General features: G+C 34.2%; 1 protein-coding gene across 2 annotated transcripts in view; it reads left to right on the top strand.

Annotated features, from left to right (window-relative positions):
- The window catches only part of GLRA3 (glycine receptor alpha 3), a 173550-nt gene that overhangs the window by 45375 nt on the left and 113066 nt on the right, over positions 1-15109 (top strand). For both annotated transcript variants that reach the window (XM_005556328.5, XM_015451040.4), the window contains exon 3: positions 9603-9670. In XM_005556328.5, coding sequence (XP_005556385.2) covers positions 9603-9670 — 68 coding nt within the window. The remainder of the gene's footprint in view (positions 1-9602; positions 9671-15109) is intronic.

The raw sequence follows: 15109 nt of genomic DNA, 5'->3' as shown, positions 1-15109 counted from the left end.
TCCTTTCTACTTTCCCTCTACATTTAAAGAGAACTGTTCAGATTTGTCCTCAGAATCACAGATTTGATATTACAGGGTACCATTTATCCAATTTTTGAATGTTTAGGGAGATTTTAACTCTGTAATTGTGTTTTGATCTCTTCACAATCCTCTTTATCCTAAACCATTTTCCCTGAATGCGAAGTTGTGGACGTTGTGTTACAAATTGCTACGCAGGTGTTAATTTGTATGTTTATTTGTTTGTCAGTTTTGTTTATGACAATAGTAACAATCATGTACCTGAAGTTGCTAAAAAAATGTCTACAAGTGTCAGTGATGAAAAGCAGCGGTTCACCCTCAACACTCACGATGCACAGTTCCACTTCTCTGAGGCACACACTCCAAAAAAAAATGTATTTCTGTTGATTGTCTGTTCCAATCTGTTTGATTGCTTTCTAGGCCTTTCACAATGCAGGCATTACGAGATTCCTTTGCACTAACTAAACTGATAATTTAATGCCTCGTTTATTGCATTCTGACCCTTTTGTTTTTCTTCTCTGCCCAATGATTTGTTGTGTCATCCTGCAGGATAAATTATTTATATTGTTCATTCTCTTTAAACCACTAGTTTTCTTATGTGTGATAGAATGTCTGTGACTCAGGAAGAATTGAGGGGTGATTAGCTTGGGTGGGATAGGAGGGCCATTTTTCTGCTATTTCTCTACCTCAAAAGGGAACTCTGACACAGGCTGCATTGCTCTGGCCGGAGCTTTGCTTAGGTGAGTGTTGAGATTTGACTAGGCTTTATTCTTGGGTCCTACAGATGGTGAAATAGAGCAGGCTTTAGGTTTGATGTACTGTCAGGTACTATGTTTGCCCTAATCATCAATGAAGTTATTTCCATTTCCTCAAAAATTCCATAGGGCTAAATACCAGGACACCGTTGCTCAACAGAAATACAGAGGGGAAGCAGGAAGCTTTCAAGACAGATACCAGGTCCTCTCCCTGGGGTCCTCTTCTCACTCCCCACCTCCTTCTCCTCTCCATGCAGTCCCTGCTTGCTTTTATTTTAGGCTTGCCTCTGTTTCGTTTGTCAACCATTTTTATCTACCTCTATATTTTATGTCATTAAACTAATTATAATTTTTCTCCTATTCTTTTTGGTATGATACATTTTTTCTCATCAAAATTTGATTATGTAATATCATTTTTATGTCTTCAGAGAAAAAGAAAATGATGTTCAATTCTCTGTCTTGAAACAGAAGTTTCTAGATGTCATCTGAAACTAGAAGCATGTTTAACATAAAACAATTGAATTGCAAGTAAAAGTACATTTATAAGACAACAAAACATTATTTCACTAGAATATTTTACCAATCACAGCTGGATTTTACTTCTTTCTTTTGATCCTAATCTTGGTCTCCCTCCGTTGGTCTCTTATGACTCTTAAGTGCAACTTCAGAAAGTATTCTCTCAGTAATCACCCAATTCTGTTTTCCTCCCAAGTATTCACTGCATTTTTGTTAAGTTTTCTTATGTTATCTCCAGTGGCCACTCTCTTTTTATGTAGATATAACTTTTGTTTGCCTTCACAATGTATTTGTGGTTTCTGTCTTTTACCCTTAAATATTTCACTAATCCTTTTCTCTCTTCATCACAAATTTACTCTTTCTAGTACTCTATTCTAAAACACCATCTACGCCAAGGGTGGCATGTGTACCCAAACTCATTTTCTACATGTACTTTTATTAGGGTAAATGTTAGCATTGTAAAGGTCTCCTTTATCCATTTTTACCATTCCTATCCACCAAGATACTATTGTTCTTGAATAATGTTTACAATTATTTTTGAAAAAGGTACATTTCTATTTGAATTTTTACTTAAAAACTCATTTTAACAAGAAGTATCTCTTGAATAATAAGCTTTCCTAAAACTATACATATTCATTTGAAATGTTGATGGAGTTGGAATCTGAACCCTGCATTTTGGTTGGTGTTTGCTTTTTGTTTTTAATGAATTCTTTCTGTAGTAATTATTTCTCTTTTTTTTATTTTACAATAATCTCAAGCTAACGGAAGTGTTACAAGTACAAAGGCTTTTTCTGAACCACTTCAATGTAAGTTGTTGACCTGATGCCCCAGTACTTGAGTATTTACTACAAATAAAAACATTCTCGTCGATAATCACAATCTAACCATTATAACAAGAAAAGCAGTTGAATATATGGCTGCCATCTAATTTGCTGATCTTTATTCAAATTTCATCCATTATCTGATAATTTATGATAAAAGGATTCAGTTTAGAACCCCTTCATATTTTATTGGTCATTTCTCATAGTCTTTTTCAGTCTGAACCAGCACTTTATTCTTTCCGTGACTGTCATGATGTTGACATTTTAAAAATATTCTTATTCAGTTATTTAAAAGAATATACCTCACTTTGCGTTTGTCTAATGCTTCCTCATGATTCAAATTAGGTAGTACATTTAGCAGGGATATTACAGGAATGATGATATGTTTTGACTGCCTTCTATCTGATGGTGGACCATGGCAGATTTTGCCATTACTGGTTATGTTTACTTTGATTACCTGATTAAGTTGGTGCCTGCCAGGATAGTCTATATATACCCACATATAAGCATAAATAAACACACACATATGCATGCACACACACAAACACACACACACACATTTATACACCAATTTTCATCTATACTTCTGTATCTTTTGAAAACCATGAGTTCACACTGATTAACTCAATACCATATGTTTAGTCTAGTTTCTAAGCTTCCATACTTTAACTTCCTCTTCCAACAGCAAGAAACCAGGCTCCCATTATTCTCAATATAATTACTTATTTAATCAATATGTAATGAATCTCCCTTGCTTGCTGCTACTTCTTTTACACAAGTGCCTTCCTCGGCCTGGTGGGACTCCGAAGACTTCCTCAGGTTCATCTCCTTGTGTAGATGCCTGTTCAGACTCCATCCCCGCAAGCCAGGATGGCCCCATGGAGACACACACCTTGACCATCTATGGTTCTAATACCCAACACCAGGCTTCCCTATCATGGGCGCATCCTCCTCTCTCACTGGACCTCCAACATTTCCTGCATGTGGAATTTCTCCACAATGTCCTTCTCTCCTGCCTGAGGTTACTACAATCCCCTCAGCCATCCCAGCACTTAAGCCTATTTTGCACTGCCCAAACAAATGGCTTTAATGCAGCATTTGGGGGAAGGAAAGAGAAGCGAAGGGAAAGAGAAAGGGGAAGAACAAATAGGATTCTGCTTCTATGCCATGATTTATAAACCTTTTTAAAGAACCTAACAAATAATTTAAAATCCAGATTTTAAGTCACCAAATATGCTTTGTAAATAAAAAATAAAATAACATCTCTCCTTGTGACATGTGTGTGAATTTATCTAAAATAAAACAAGTCTCTAGTTAGAATTATTTTGAAATTTAATCTTTTAATTGCATTCTGTATCTATAAAAAGGATAAAACTTTAATACAACATTACATGAAAATTTCTTTCATCATTTTTATGAACAACTGAGTTGTTTGTTTGTTTTCTTACTTGCTCTAGATCTGCCTAGTGAACGATTTTTCCCCAATATGAATAACAATAATATCATTGCCAAGATTTTGCATTGTACTTTGCTATTCTGCCATCACTTCATGTCTTAAACTAAAGGGCCACCTTCTATTTGTTTAAAATAACATCTAAAAGAAAACTTACTGCTGAAAACATCTGCAGCTACTGTCATTTGTTTTTAAGGACTACGCCTAAAGTCGTGAACAATTTAAAAGCACAATTGGCCATATGGATGCTATGGCAGTTATTTGCTCTGTTGCTTAACATAGGAGTGTATTGGATAGATATAACAGCTTTTGCATTGGCACAGAGAAGTAGCAGATCGGCCAAGAATGCTAAACAGGTGCTCTCTGTAATGGTAATAGAAGATTCATAATCTTCTCTGAGCCTCGTTCTCTACACAATTTTTGAATGTCTATGTCAAAGCTAGAATAGAAAGACTACTCCAAGATTGCTGCAGTAATCTCACATGGACCAGAAACCCAAGGGGTAGAACGTGGTACCTTTAAAACATTATGATGCCGTATCCTTTTCATTCTTTGTAATCTAACTCCAAGGACTGTCATTGTCCTACGGGGTCAAGTCGCTTCTGTCCCCACCTCAGACTATTATCATAAATTTCTGTTTTTTCTGTCTCTATGCTTTTGCCTATTCATGCGAACATTCATGAGTCATGTTAGTTCCTACACTTCCAAAGTCAAGAATCTGTTATGGCTCCAAAGCTTTCTTAAAGTAAATCCCAAATAACCTTGTTATTACATTGAAGAGACTCCATTCCATGATCTGAAATCATTTTTATTTCCAAACTGATTTTTCTTTGAATATTTTAAAATTTTAAGTTATTCTTATTTATTCACGTGCATCTATCTATCTGCCTTTTAAGTAAGTGTCTACCATAGTTTTGGAATTTGGAGTTAGGATGTGGTGTCCAAATTCATTCACCCTTCTTTCTGCTGAAGAAGAAAATATATACACAAGCAAATAGTCAAACGGGAATGAAATCACACTTTTTTACGTTCTAATATCCACGCAAGGAACATGTTATAACCATATGGAGAATAAAGTTTAGGCCTGAGACGATTGTGAGCTACTTTATTTGCACATGAAATTTAGGTTTTGAAACCAGATGACTTTTCAGCTTTAGGAAGAGCTTTCTGCTGCTTCTTGGAGGACTGTTATGGAGGCTGAGGCTGGAGCCTGTTTCAAATACAGTGAGGCATTATGATCCCAACTATTAGTGAAAGCCTAAATTAGTCAATTCTTTGACCATTATTCTTCTGTGGAAACATGTCATTTTCTTTATTTCATCCATCGGCCTTACTATTTGAGCCTCTGGTCAACTAGGGATGTCAGCACCATATTTCAGAAAGAAAACAAAAATATCAGAGGTTTCCTCCTCCAAAGACTGTACCTAACACTGCTCCTTTCAGAACCTTCCTGGAGTCATTAGATGTGCCACACAACACTTGCTCCCAGGGGACACTGAAATGTATCAGAACGCATTTCACTAACTTCAGAACCTTGAAGCCTATGCTGAATTTTTGCCTCCATTTGCTCTTTCACCACTATTATCCATAAACATACAGAAACTAATTAAATTTATAAAACGAGACAAAATATATTATAGAGCATACCTCATCCTTTATTCAATGCCTGTGGCAAATTAAAATCCAACAAATAAAAACTCTTTCCCTTTCTAAATTAAAATAAGAAAAATTATCTCCCCACTCTTTTATTTATTTCTGTTTCAGCCACAAAGATCCCAATCTGATGGAGATAGCATGTTCTAGTAGTAGGTTCCCCCTGGGCCATGTTTCCCCAATGGCACCCAACGGGTGTAACCCATCAGCATTTTATTTGCCGGTGATTTAACCCAATTCTGATGTTCTTATGTTTTCCTTTTACCAGAGAGCATGGCAGAATTTATCTCAAGCCAAATAATGTTCCTCACATTCATATTGCTATTCCAATAAAAAAAAATTAGTAGGATTGTAGTATTATCTGGGGGAACAAGAGAATAACCTAGAAAATATGAAAGATTGGTTTTAGCTTTTCAAGGATGCCAGTTAGCCTACAGATACTTTTCAGAGTTCATATTAGACTCACATTAAGAAAAAATTAACTTCTGACAGTTGTAACCTCATACTTTTTTATGATGGAATTTTGTTTTAATCATGGAGAAAACTATGTATATTCCTCTCTCACATAGTGACATATAAGACACTGCTCTCATCTTACAAATTTTAGAAATTTGTAAACTCTTAGAAATAAGCAATGAAGATATTTTAAAATGCTCATTAGTAACAAAATACAGCACCTCTAGGATTCAGGCCTTTTCTTAGGTTCTTATTATTACATGTTCATCCTTCATATTTAAAACAATTTAACTTCTATATCGGTTTGAATTATATGTTCTAGACATTCCCATGTTTAGTAAACTTTAGGCCCTTTCTAAGTACATAGCATCTACTCTGTTTTATTAACAGTGTTCACCAAATTTATAATAGGCAATTCTTCTACTGAAATTAATAGCCTTGAATTTTCAATGCTCCCAAGCCCTGACTCCTATCTCTGTATATTTCTATTTCTAAGAAAATCTCTGTTAGCCCTGTAGTATAGTGGCCCCAGATATTTTCGAGTCGGTAATTCCTTAGGACAGTCATTTCCAAACATTCTTGCACATTATAATGACCTAGGAAGCTTTAAAAAATACTGATGCCTTGGTTGCATGCCATACCAACCAAAGTAGGTGAGAATCGGGTATGCATATTTTGTAAAGATTCCCCGGTGATTTCAATGTGCAGCATAGAATTTAAAGGACTTTGAAACCTAGACTTTATTTTTAAATAATTTTATTGATTTTTCCTCTACCTTAATGCAGCAAGATAAATAGCCATCTAGAGAACAGGTTGAAAAGAAAATTAAGATGAAAATCATGAACCAGTAATCAAATAAATTTAAATTGCAACCTCAAATGATATTTTAGACCATTCTAACTAATGAAATAGTTTTAAAAAAATATTGGAACAAATGAAACATGCTAGTTATTTTCAGAAAGAAAAACAGGTCATCTACAAAATGGCTTTGGACTTTTCAATGGCAATGCTGAAAAATAGAAAATAATGAAAAATTATCTTCACAATTCATAAGAAAAAGTCATTTCCAGCCTAAAAGTTTCTACTAGCTATACATTAAGTGTGAATGCAAAACAACAACAACAACAACAAAAACAGACATTTATGGACAGGGACTCTCTCAAAAGCTTTATAACCTTATGCAGCCTTTGTCAAAATATTGCTGAAGCGTATGTTCCACTAAAATGAAGAAATGAACCAAGAAAGAAGTGTGGGACCATGAAAGAGGATCCCACAACAGAAAGCTATGGAAGTAATTCCTAGCATGATTGGGAGGTCATAGAACGATTGCTTTGAACCAGAGCAAAACATTCTCATTACATTCCTCTGTAAATCCAGAGGAAGGTAAAGTTCATAGAGCAACTGATGGATCTGTACATACTGAATCAAAATTTAGACATTTCAGCGCTTGTCGATAAGTTAACGATTCAAGTGAAGAAAGCTATGTGAAATATTATACATGAAACAATTGCCAATCTCAGGAAAATTTTCTGCAGGAAAGGAAAAAGTAAGCATAATATACTCTATTGTTTGGCTTGGGTAAATATCTACCTTGTCATATTAATATAAAAAGTGATTATTGAGCTAATGAAAAAGACCAAGCCTTTTTTCATACAGAAATATTGGATAATGGGAACATAGAAACAAAGGCTTGTATTAGTAGAGATAGGGATGATGTATGTAAAAAGGCTAAATCTTCATCTTCTTTGTGGGCATCAGAAGATGTGACTAAAAGAAAAAACATATTATGTAGAGAAACTGAGGTAAATATCCAAAGAATTGATTAAATGAATTGAAATAATTATCTCTGAAAAGAGAGAAACAGAAATAAGGCAAGAGGATACTAGGCATTTTTGTAGCAAACCTTGTAAAATCAATTTACTCAAAAATTATACTCAGGTTGAATACAAGAAAGAAATTAGGCTTAGATATCAGTTTCTGTATGTGGTGTTCCCTGACTAACTTAGGTAAAGTGTAACTCAGGTAGAGCTACTTTAGCCCCTAGCCAAAATATTTTTATGTTTCTATTTATGTAGGTGTCTGCCTAATAACAAAGTTTGTGGCCAGATAATGAAATGTTTTGAATGTCATGTAAACAACATGGTGGGAAAAGAATGATTTTTAGAATCAGAGCAATGGTTCACATTCTAAATACGAGCATCTTATGTAGGCTCACTGTGCTTTAATTCCCTAAAGCATAAATGATGGAATATTACCTTCTCTCAGAGTTACTATGGGTTAAATATCTATGAATCAGCTAATGTTGTAAGCAAGAAACTTACAACAATTCACCGATTTCTGCTCCTCCTTCTCTGCTAGATGATAATCTCTTTGTGTCTTCTTCAGTTTTGTGTGCAAAGGTTTTGGGTATTTAGTAAAGGAATGAATAAATGGGACTTATGAAAATGAAAATCTTTGGATTTATGATGAATACTAAATCCGGCATTAATAAGAAATTTCCAGAATGGAGGAATGAGAAACTCAATAAGTTCACTTCTCCAAAAAAAGCAACAAAACCACTGGCAAAATTATCAAGATTAACCGTTAGAACTCTTAAAATTGATTGAAAGCTTACAACAACCTTAAGAGTGTTTATTCAAGAAAAACTGATGAATTTCTGTAAGAACAGAAGGCATATTAATTTGGCCTACCTTCCCAGTTCCACAGCAGCCTTGCAATCCAGTCGCCTCTAAACAGTAGAAGTTGTAAAACCACCAGAAGCCGGCTAACCAGGTTTGGAGTTCCTCAGAAAGTCCATCCCCAGAGCTTTGTCACTATTCTGCCTGTCTGGTAGCTCCCCAGAAAAGCCTCGCTCAAAGGGCTTTCCATTATTTGACATGACTGAGAACTCAGTTGGTGGGAAAAATTTCTATCTCTAGGGCATTTGTGGAAAATAATCAGAAGATTGTTTAACATTGTATCTGCCTAAGGCTGTGACACTAGTTGGGGCAAGTAAGAGCCTAAACAAAAATTATAAAGGACCTGGAAAATTCGATGTTCTTAGGCAGTTCTGAAAAGCTCTAACATATCTTTGCAATCTGGAGTTTACATTTGCATATAGGGTTTTGTGCATGCCCAGGGAAGTCCTCAGAGAGTCCCAGTATCTCACCTCTGGTGGACCTCAGGTCCTGTGCAAGCAGGAAGTGAAGGGTAAGGTGGAGTTGTAAACTAACTGAGCACTGAAGACATGTCCCCAAACCCATGGAAGACCCTTGGCAAGAGTGGAAGATGTATTGGCTCAAGGCTTTAAAGAAATCTCTAACCAAATATTAGTTTACCACTAAACTCACTAAACAGAGATTTCAGTGGCTGTGTACTCTAGGGAAATGAAAACTTTACCATATTGGTCCAGGTAAGTCACTAAAGAGGAAACAACGACTGCAAGAAAAACCAGCAACCACAAACTGTGGGTTGGAGGTGGGAAGACCTGGTTTCCAGAGTTGCCACATTATGTTATCTATTCAATTTTCAACAAAAAAAAATATGAGACATGCAAAGAAATAGAAAAGCATAGCCCATGCAGCGAGGAAAAGATCAATAGACACTATCCCCGAAGGAGCTTAGATATTGGACTTACTGCATCAGGCATTTACAGAGCCATTAGAGACATCTAGATTTTAAAAACTAAGACCAAGAGAAGTAAAAACATAATCAGCATCAGTGTTCCTTGTGAACCTTGTGATTCTCAATACATATAGTTGTGTGGAATTATTGCTTCAATTGTGAGCATCTCTTTGTGTGTGTGTATGTGTGTGTGTGTATGTGTGTGTATATATATGTGTGTGTGTGTGTATATATATATATACACACTAATAATGTAATGCAAGGAATTATTTGAAAATGTTTTAGATAAGTCTCTAAACAGCCCTTATGTTTTATTCTCTTTTTCAGGCCCTCCAGTTAATGTCACATGCAACATATTCATCAACAGCTTTGGCTCTATCGCAGAGACGACCATGGTAGGCATTTTACTTTGCAACAAGTTTCACGCTAGAGTAATCTATAATTACATTAATGGCAACATTTTATGTAGTTTACAACCCAAATTAATATAACAAGATTTTAAAAGATAAAATAATAGTATAATTAAATTACAGTCACCTGCGGGTAATAACATTTCAGTTAGAGATGGTATATTAGAGTATATAAATATAAGCAAAAACAACATTGATTTTCTCAATTCGACAATCTAATATTAAACTTCAAATTAAAGCTAAAATGTCACCATAGCAATTATTTTTTCCAATAATCTTTAATATCCAGATGTAAACAGAATAGTAAATACTTACATGGTTACTCTGTACCCCACTTACACATTTTTTAAAGTTATTTTAAATATTCAATTTGATTACTTTTTCAAATGAATACAGTATTTGCCAAAACTTTATACTTAGAAATTTTATTAACTGTATTTGAAGACATTTTATATAATCAAGTTATTAAAGCCAGAAAAACAGAAAAATTGTCATTACAGACCAAATTTCTTCTGTCTTAAATTTTAAAGCTTTTTCTAAAGAGCACATGGTATCTCGACTTTGCCCTTTAGCTTTTATTGGGCAATTTAACTGTAATAAAATGCAGAAATAGACACATGAACCACTGAACATCTATAAAATTGTCTAGCAGCCAATTTACTTTTTTTGAAACTGTGTGGATGATGATTCTTAAATTAGCTAGAATTATCTTTTTAAATTTAGTAAGTATAGCTTGCAATACTTCTCAAAGTTAATATTAACTAAAATATGATATAAAACACAGGGATTTATTAGTTAAAAAAACAATATTAGATAATTACATTCACTTTACTTAGAATAGTAAACAGATAGTAAATTTTCTAAGGAAAAACAATCTAATATGCAAATTATTACATATATGATGGTGTAAGTGTGTGTAGAGGTGTGTGTGAGTGTGTGTTGGAATCCATCTCAACAAGAAGAGGCTTTATACAGGCATTTTTTTTTTTTTTTTTAAAAGCTGTTTCCCTCGTGTATGCAATGTAAGTCTTTTACCAGCATCTCTGTGGTTCTATTCAAAGTTAGTATAGCTTAACTACAATAAAGCATTTGTGGAGAAGAACCGAACTATATAGAATTATCTTCAATACGATACAATCTAAGTTAACACGAATGTGTGTATATGAGTGTAAATGCAGAGAAGATGCATGTAATTTGGTTAGAAACAGTGCGGTTCTGGTGCAATTTCCTCTTTCAGTGGCTATAATCCTGTTTTAGATTTTGATATATTCTAGATTCGTGTGGAAAATTTGGCCCTGATTTATATCCAACATTTGTACATATTCAGTCCATATAATCCACAGATGAAAGAATCACTATTGGTTTTGTTCTATTTAGGCTTCTCGAATTGTATTTCTAGACCTGATGATTTTCTCATTTTGTTTCTATACATGTATAATCCTAAAAACCTGGAAATATACTTCTCTATATTTTTCTTTTCCATGATTGCTTCCATGAACTACTTCCCACAGCAATAGTTGGACAGATTTAAAGTCTTACCCATCTTTATGGGGTAGGGAAGGAAGAGACTTGGAAAAAGCAGAGGGCATAGGTGGATTTCCTTCCCATTAAGACTTAAATATTATCAGTTTTCTGAAAGTGCCTTTTTTATGACATAATTCATCAGTCTACCACTAGAACGGTTATAACACAATCTATAAGATGCCTACAACAGTTAAATTTCTTACCTTAATAATTTTAGCCAGACTTTACAGAATAGCATTCTACAAAAAGCTTGCAGAATATTGCAAACACACTCTCACGATAACAGTTTTATTTCCCTCCTTCAGCATGCAAGCCTTTTCTCACCTACGTACTCCATCATTATGTATTCTTTCTGAAATCACTTTAAGCATCTATCACTCACCTCTTCACAGTCTAAAACAGTGTCAATGAACATTGTTCAAATATCCCAGAAGTTAAGTATTACAAACCTAATCATGTCCACCTTGGTATTTTTCTTTTTATTCTTCCTAATTTCTAAACATATATTATTTCCATTAAAATGATCAGATTCAATATTTATTACTTTTTAATGGTATCATCTAGAATAGCTGTGATTTCGATGTTCATCTATATAGGCACAAAGAAAATTAGAACTTGTTTGTATATTTTTATCATAAGAATCATAAAATGTTTTGCTCCCACTTGGTTAAGTTGTTGTATTTTATTCACACGGTCCACTATCACGACTCTACAACAAAACTTTATCTCATTATTCTATTGGTGTCTTTTTTTAAAATTCAGTACAAATGCTAATATATGTGTTAATGTATTTTTTAAACTTATTCACACTTCTTACACTGAGTATAGTTTACTTCTGTTCTTTTTTTTTGAGACGGAGTCTCACTCTGTGGCACAGGCTGACTTCTGTTCTTATAATACGAATAATTGAATTCAACTAAGGCAGTCAATTAAAATTGAGAGGATGGAATCTCAAATTATCTGTAATCATTAATGAATATATTTATGTCTGAGAATTCATATTTAAAATAAAACTACATAAGTATCCTCATCCATATGTGTCTGCTTAACAAGACTAAGCCTTCAATGTCTTTACTGGCTAAATATATTGAGCGCCCTCTGCTGGTCTAGTCTATAACTGGTATGTTTCACTTTCAAATACAGCTCTCCCATTTCAGGTTATTGTTCAATTCTTGGGAAAATTTCTCTAGTAGATATTCTACTTTTTAGGCCACTTTTTGTTAACTAAGTTAATTCAAGCAATGTATTTTTCATACTTTTCTTGCACAAATTTAAAAAAATGCACGTGCAGTTTTTTAACAATATAAACTCAAATTTCTTTTTAGCTGTTAAATTCCTTAGCCAATATTGTTAATCTGACTAATTTCACGTAGTGCCAACCATTCTCACCTGAGTACAGTTTCACTATTTTACACATAATCACCACATTTTTTTCTGTAAATATTATGAGAATTTTAATTTCTCTATTTCCCTCATATTTGAGTCATATAATGAGATTCTTTAAGGACTTGTTCAGCCTCAAATATTTCAAGTTCACATTCTTCTTAAACAGATAATGACTTAACAACTAATGGAAACTCCAGTTCTCAAAGATATTAAATTAAAAATAAAACTAGTTTATCATCACTGCTGTTTGGGAACATGGTCTTGGTGAGAGAGGCACCTTTGTCCTGCCTTTTAAACTATGGTGACAAAAGGAGCACATGACTATTTCAATGAGGGGAAGCTTAAGATCTCCACATTAAGTGGCTCTCATACGAAGTGTGCTCCTGCAAACCTATGTTGAGCTGTGGATAAGGCTTATGTGCCAGGATGAAAGCATTTGTTAAGTTGGGCTTAACAACGCAAAGAAATGCAAATGCAAGGAAAACTCTTAAGCAAAAGTTTTCTTTGGAAATATACACAAAAACCAAATTGTAATTTGGAGCATACACACAGACCTGGCCGGTCTTCAGCGTGTCCACAGAACAAAAGAAAAGATTGGGGTTTTATTGGTTAAGAGAAACGTTTTGTAAAATGTTTTGAAAGAAAGTTCATTGGCCTGGAGAAGTATTTCCAGCTCTGGCAAGCTGTAATTGTAGAGTGACGGTGGTAGGTAAAACTAATCTTGGTGGAAGGTAAAACTAATCTTAGAGGCATGGAAGGTAAAACTAATCTTAGAGGCATGGAAGGTAAAACTAATCTTAGAGGCATGGAAGGTAGTTTCAGCAATTACTAGGTAAAATGGGTTTTAAGATTATAGCAAGTTACTTCTGCAGCTGGGCTTGCCAGACAGTTCCTGGAGCAGGAGCTTTGTGAACTGAGTGCTTTTTCCCCATGGTCCTTAACTCCCATCTAGTTGGGTATGACTGTAATAACCCGAAGTCATATCATCAACTTTCACAATTCAGGCAATGGAATATTACATAGCAACAACATGGATATTTCTCATAAATATAATTATGAGCTAAAGAAAATAGACACAATAGAACATGTGTTAGAATATGAGCTAAAGAAAACAGACACAATAGAATATGTGTTTACTTTCATTTATATGAAGTTCGATAACATGAAATAATCAATTCTGTTGATAAAAGACTTCTGAATTCTAAAAGATTATCTTTGGTTGGGGGTGGGAGTTGGCTGGTAACGGATGGTGAGGAGGTACTACGGAACCTTCTGGGTACCAAAATTGTTCTATATTTTGATCTGGGTAGTAGTAACACAGGTCTATACATATGTCAGAATTATTGAATGGACACTGCAGACTTGTGTATGTTATGAATGGCTGTTGTATCTTAATTCAAAAGATTATTTAAAAGTAAACAAAAACCTTCACAAATTTAAAATTTAACACACCAAATGTGTCACACAGAGCGTATCTATTCAGTGATCGCAGGTGAGAACGTTAGAAGTTAGACAAAAAGCTTTATATGAAAGCTTTTATTCTTCACCAGAAACAGTCTGCAGGACTATGAATGTCTAGAGCATGAATATGTGATTTCTCTAACCCTGTGCCTTCTAGTACTTAAAATACCTAGTTATAAGGACCAAAAATGAATAATCTTGAAGAAAAAAATCACTGAGATGATAAGAAGCTTCCATGATGTAGGTAAAAGGGAATTCCATTTGTTGTGGTCTGGGGATTGGGGCTGGCTATAGGTAGCCCAAATGTTCTCAGCTAACTGAGAACTTTTAGAAAAACTCCAAAATAGAAACATTTATATATATATATATACATACACACTGCGAAGCATAACTATAACTATGACAGAAGCAAGTGAGAAATGCCCATCATAGAGGCACCTTATGGGACTGGCTAAACCCATGATGACATTAAAAGTCCATTACTTATTTGAAAAAGAGAGAAAACAATCACCCATAATGCCTCCACACAAACCCAGCACTGTTAGTAGTTAGCTGCATTTATATTTACTTCTAAATGTTTTGACTGCACATATTTTTACATGGTTTATGCATTCATTCATTCAATGAATCTTTTTGTGAGAGCATATAATGAACCAAACATTTTGCTATGCACAAAGGATGATATAATCATTTTTATTCTGACAAATCTCTTTTTTTACTTATTAGTGAATCATAAACTTTTTTCCATTATAAAGATAAAATAATGAGCCTCCTTTTCCTAGCTTTTTGTTCAATACATATGCAAAAAAGTGCACAAATTATAGGAGTGAAGTACAATGAATTAATACAAAGTGCACACATTCATGTAACCACACTCAAGTCAAAAGTAGCATCCCAGAGCCTGCTTATATCCCTTTTATTTTATTTTATTTTATTTTATTTTTATGTATTATTATTATTATTATTATTATACTTTAAGTTCTAGGGTACATGTGCATAACGTGCAGGTTTGTTACATATGTATACTTGCGCCATGTTGCTGTGCTGCACCCA

The sequence above is a fragment of the Macaca fascicularis genome, chromosome 5 (assembly GCF_037993035.2).
Source record: "Macaca fascicularis isolate 582-1 chromosome 5, T2T-MFA8v1.1".
Classification (NCBI taxonomy): Eukaryota; Metazoa; Chordata; class Mammalia; order Primates; family Cercopithecidae; genus Macaca; species Macaca fascicularis.
Note: the sequence above shows the minus strand (reverse complement) of the source record. Positions and strands in the feature narration are given on the sequence as shown.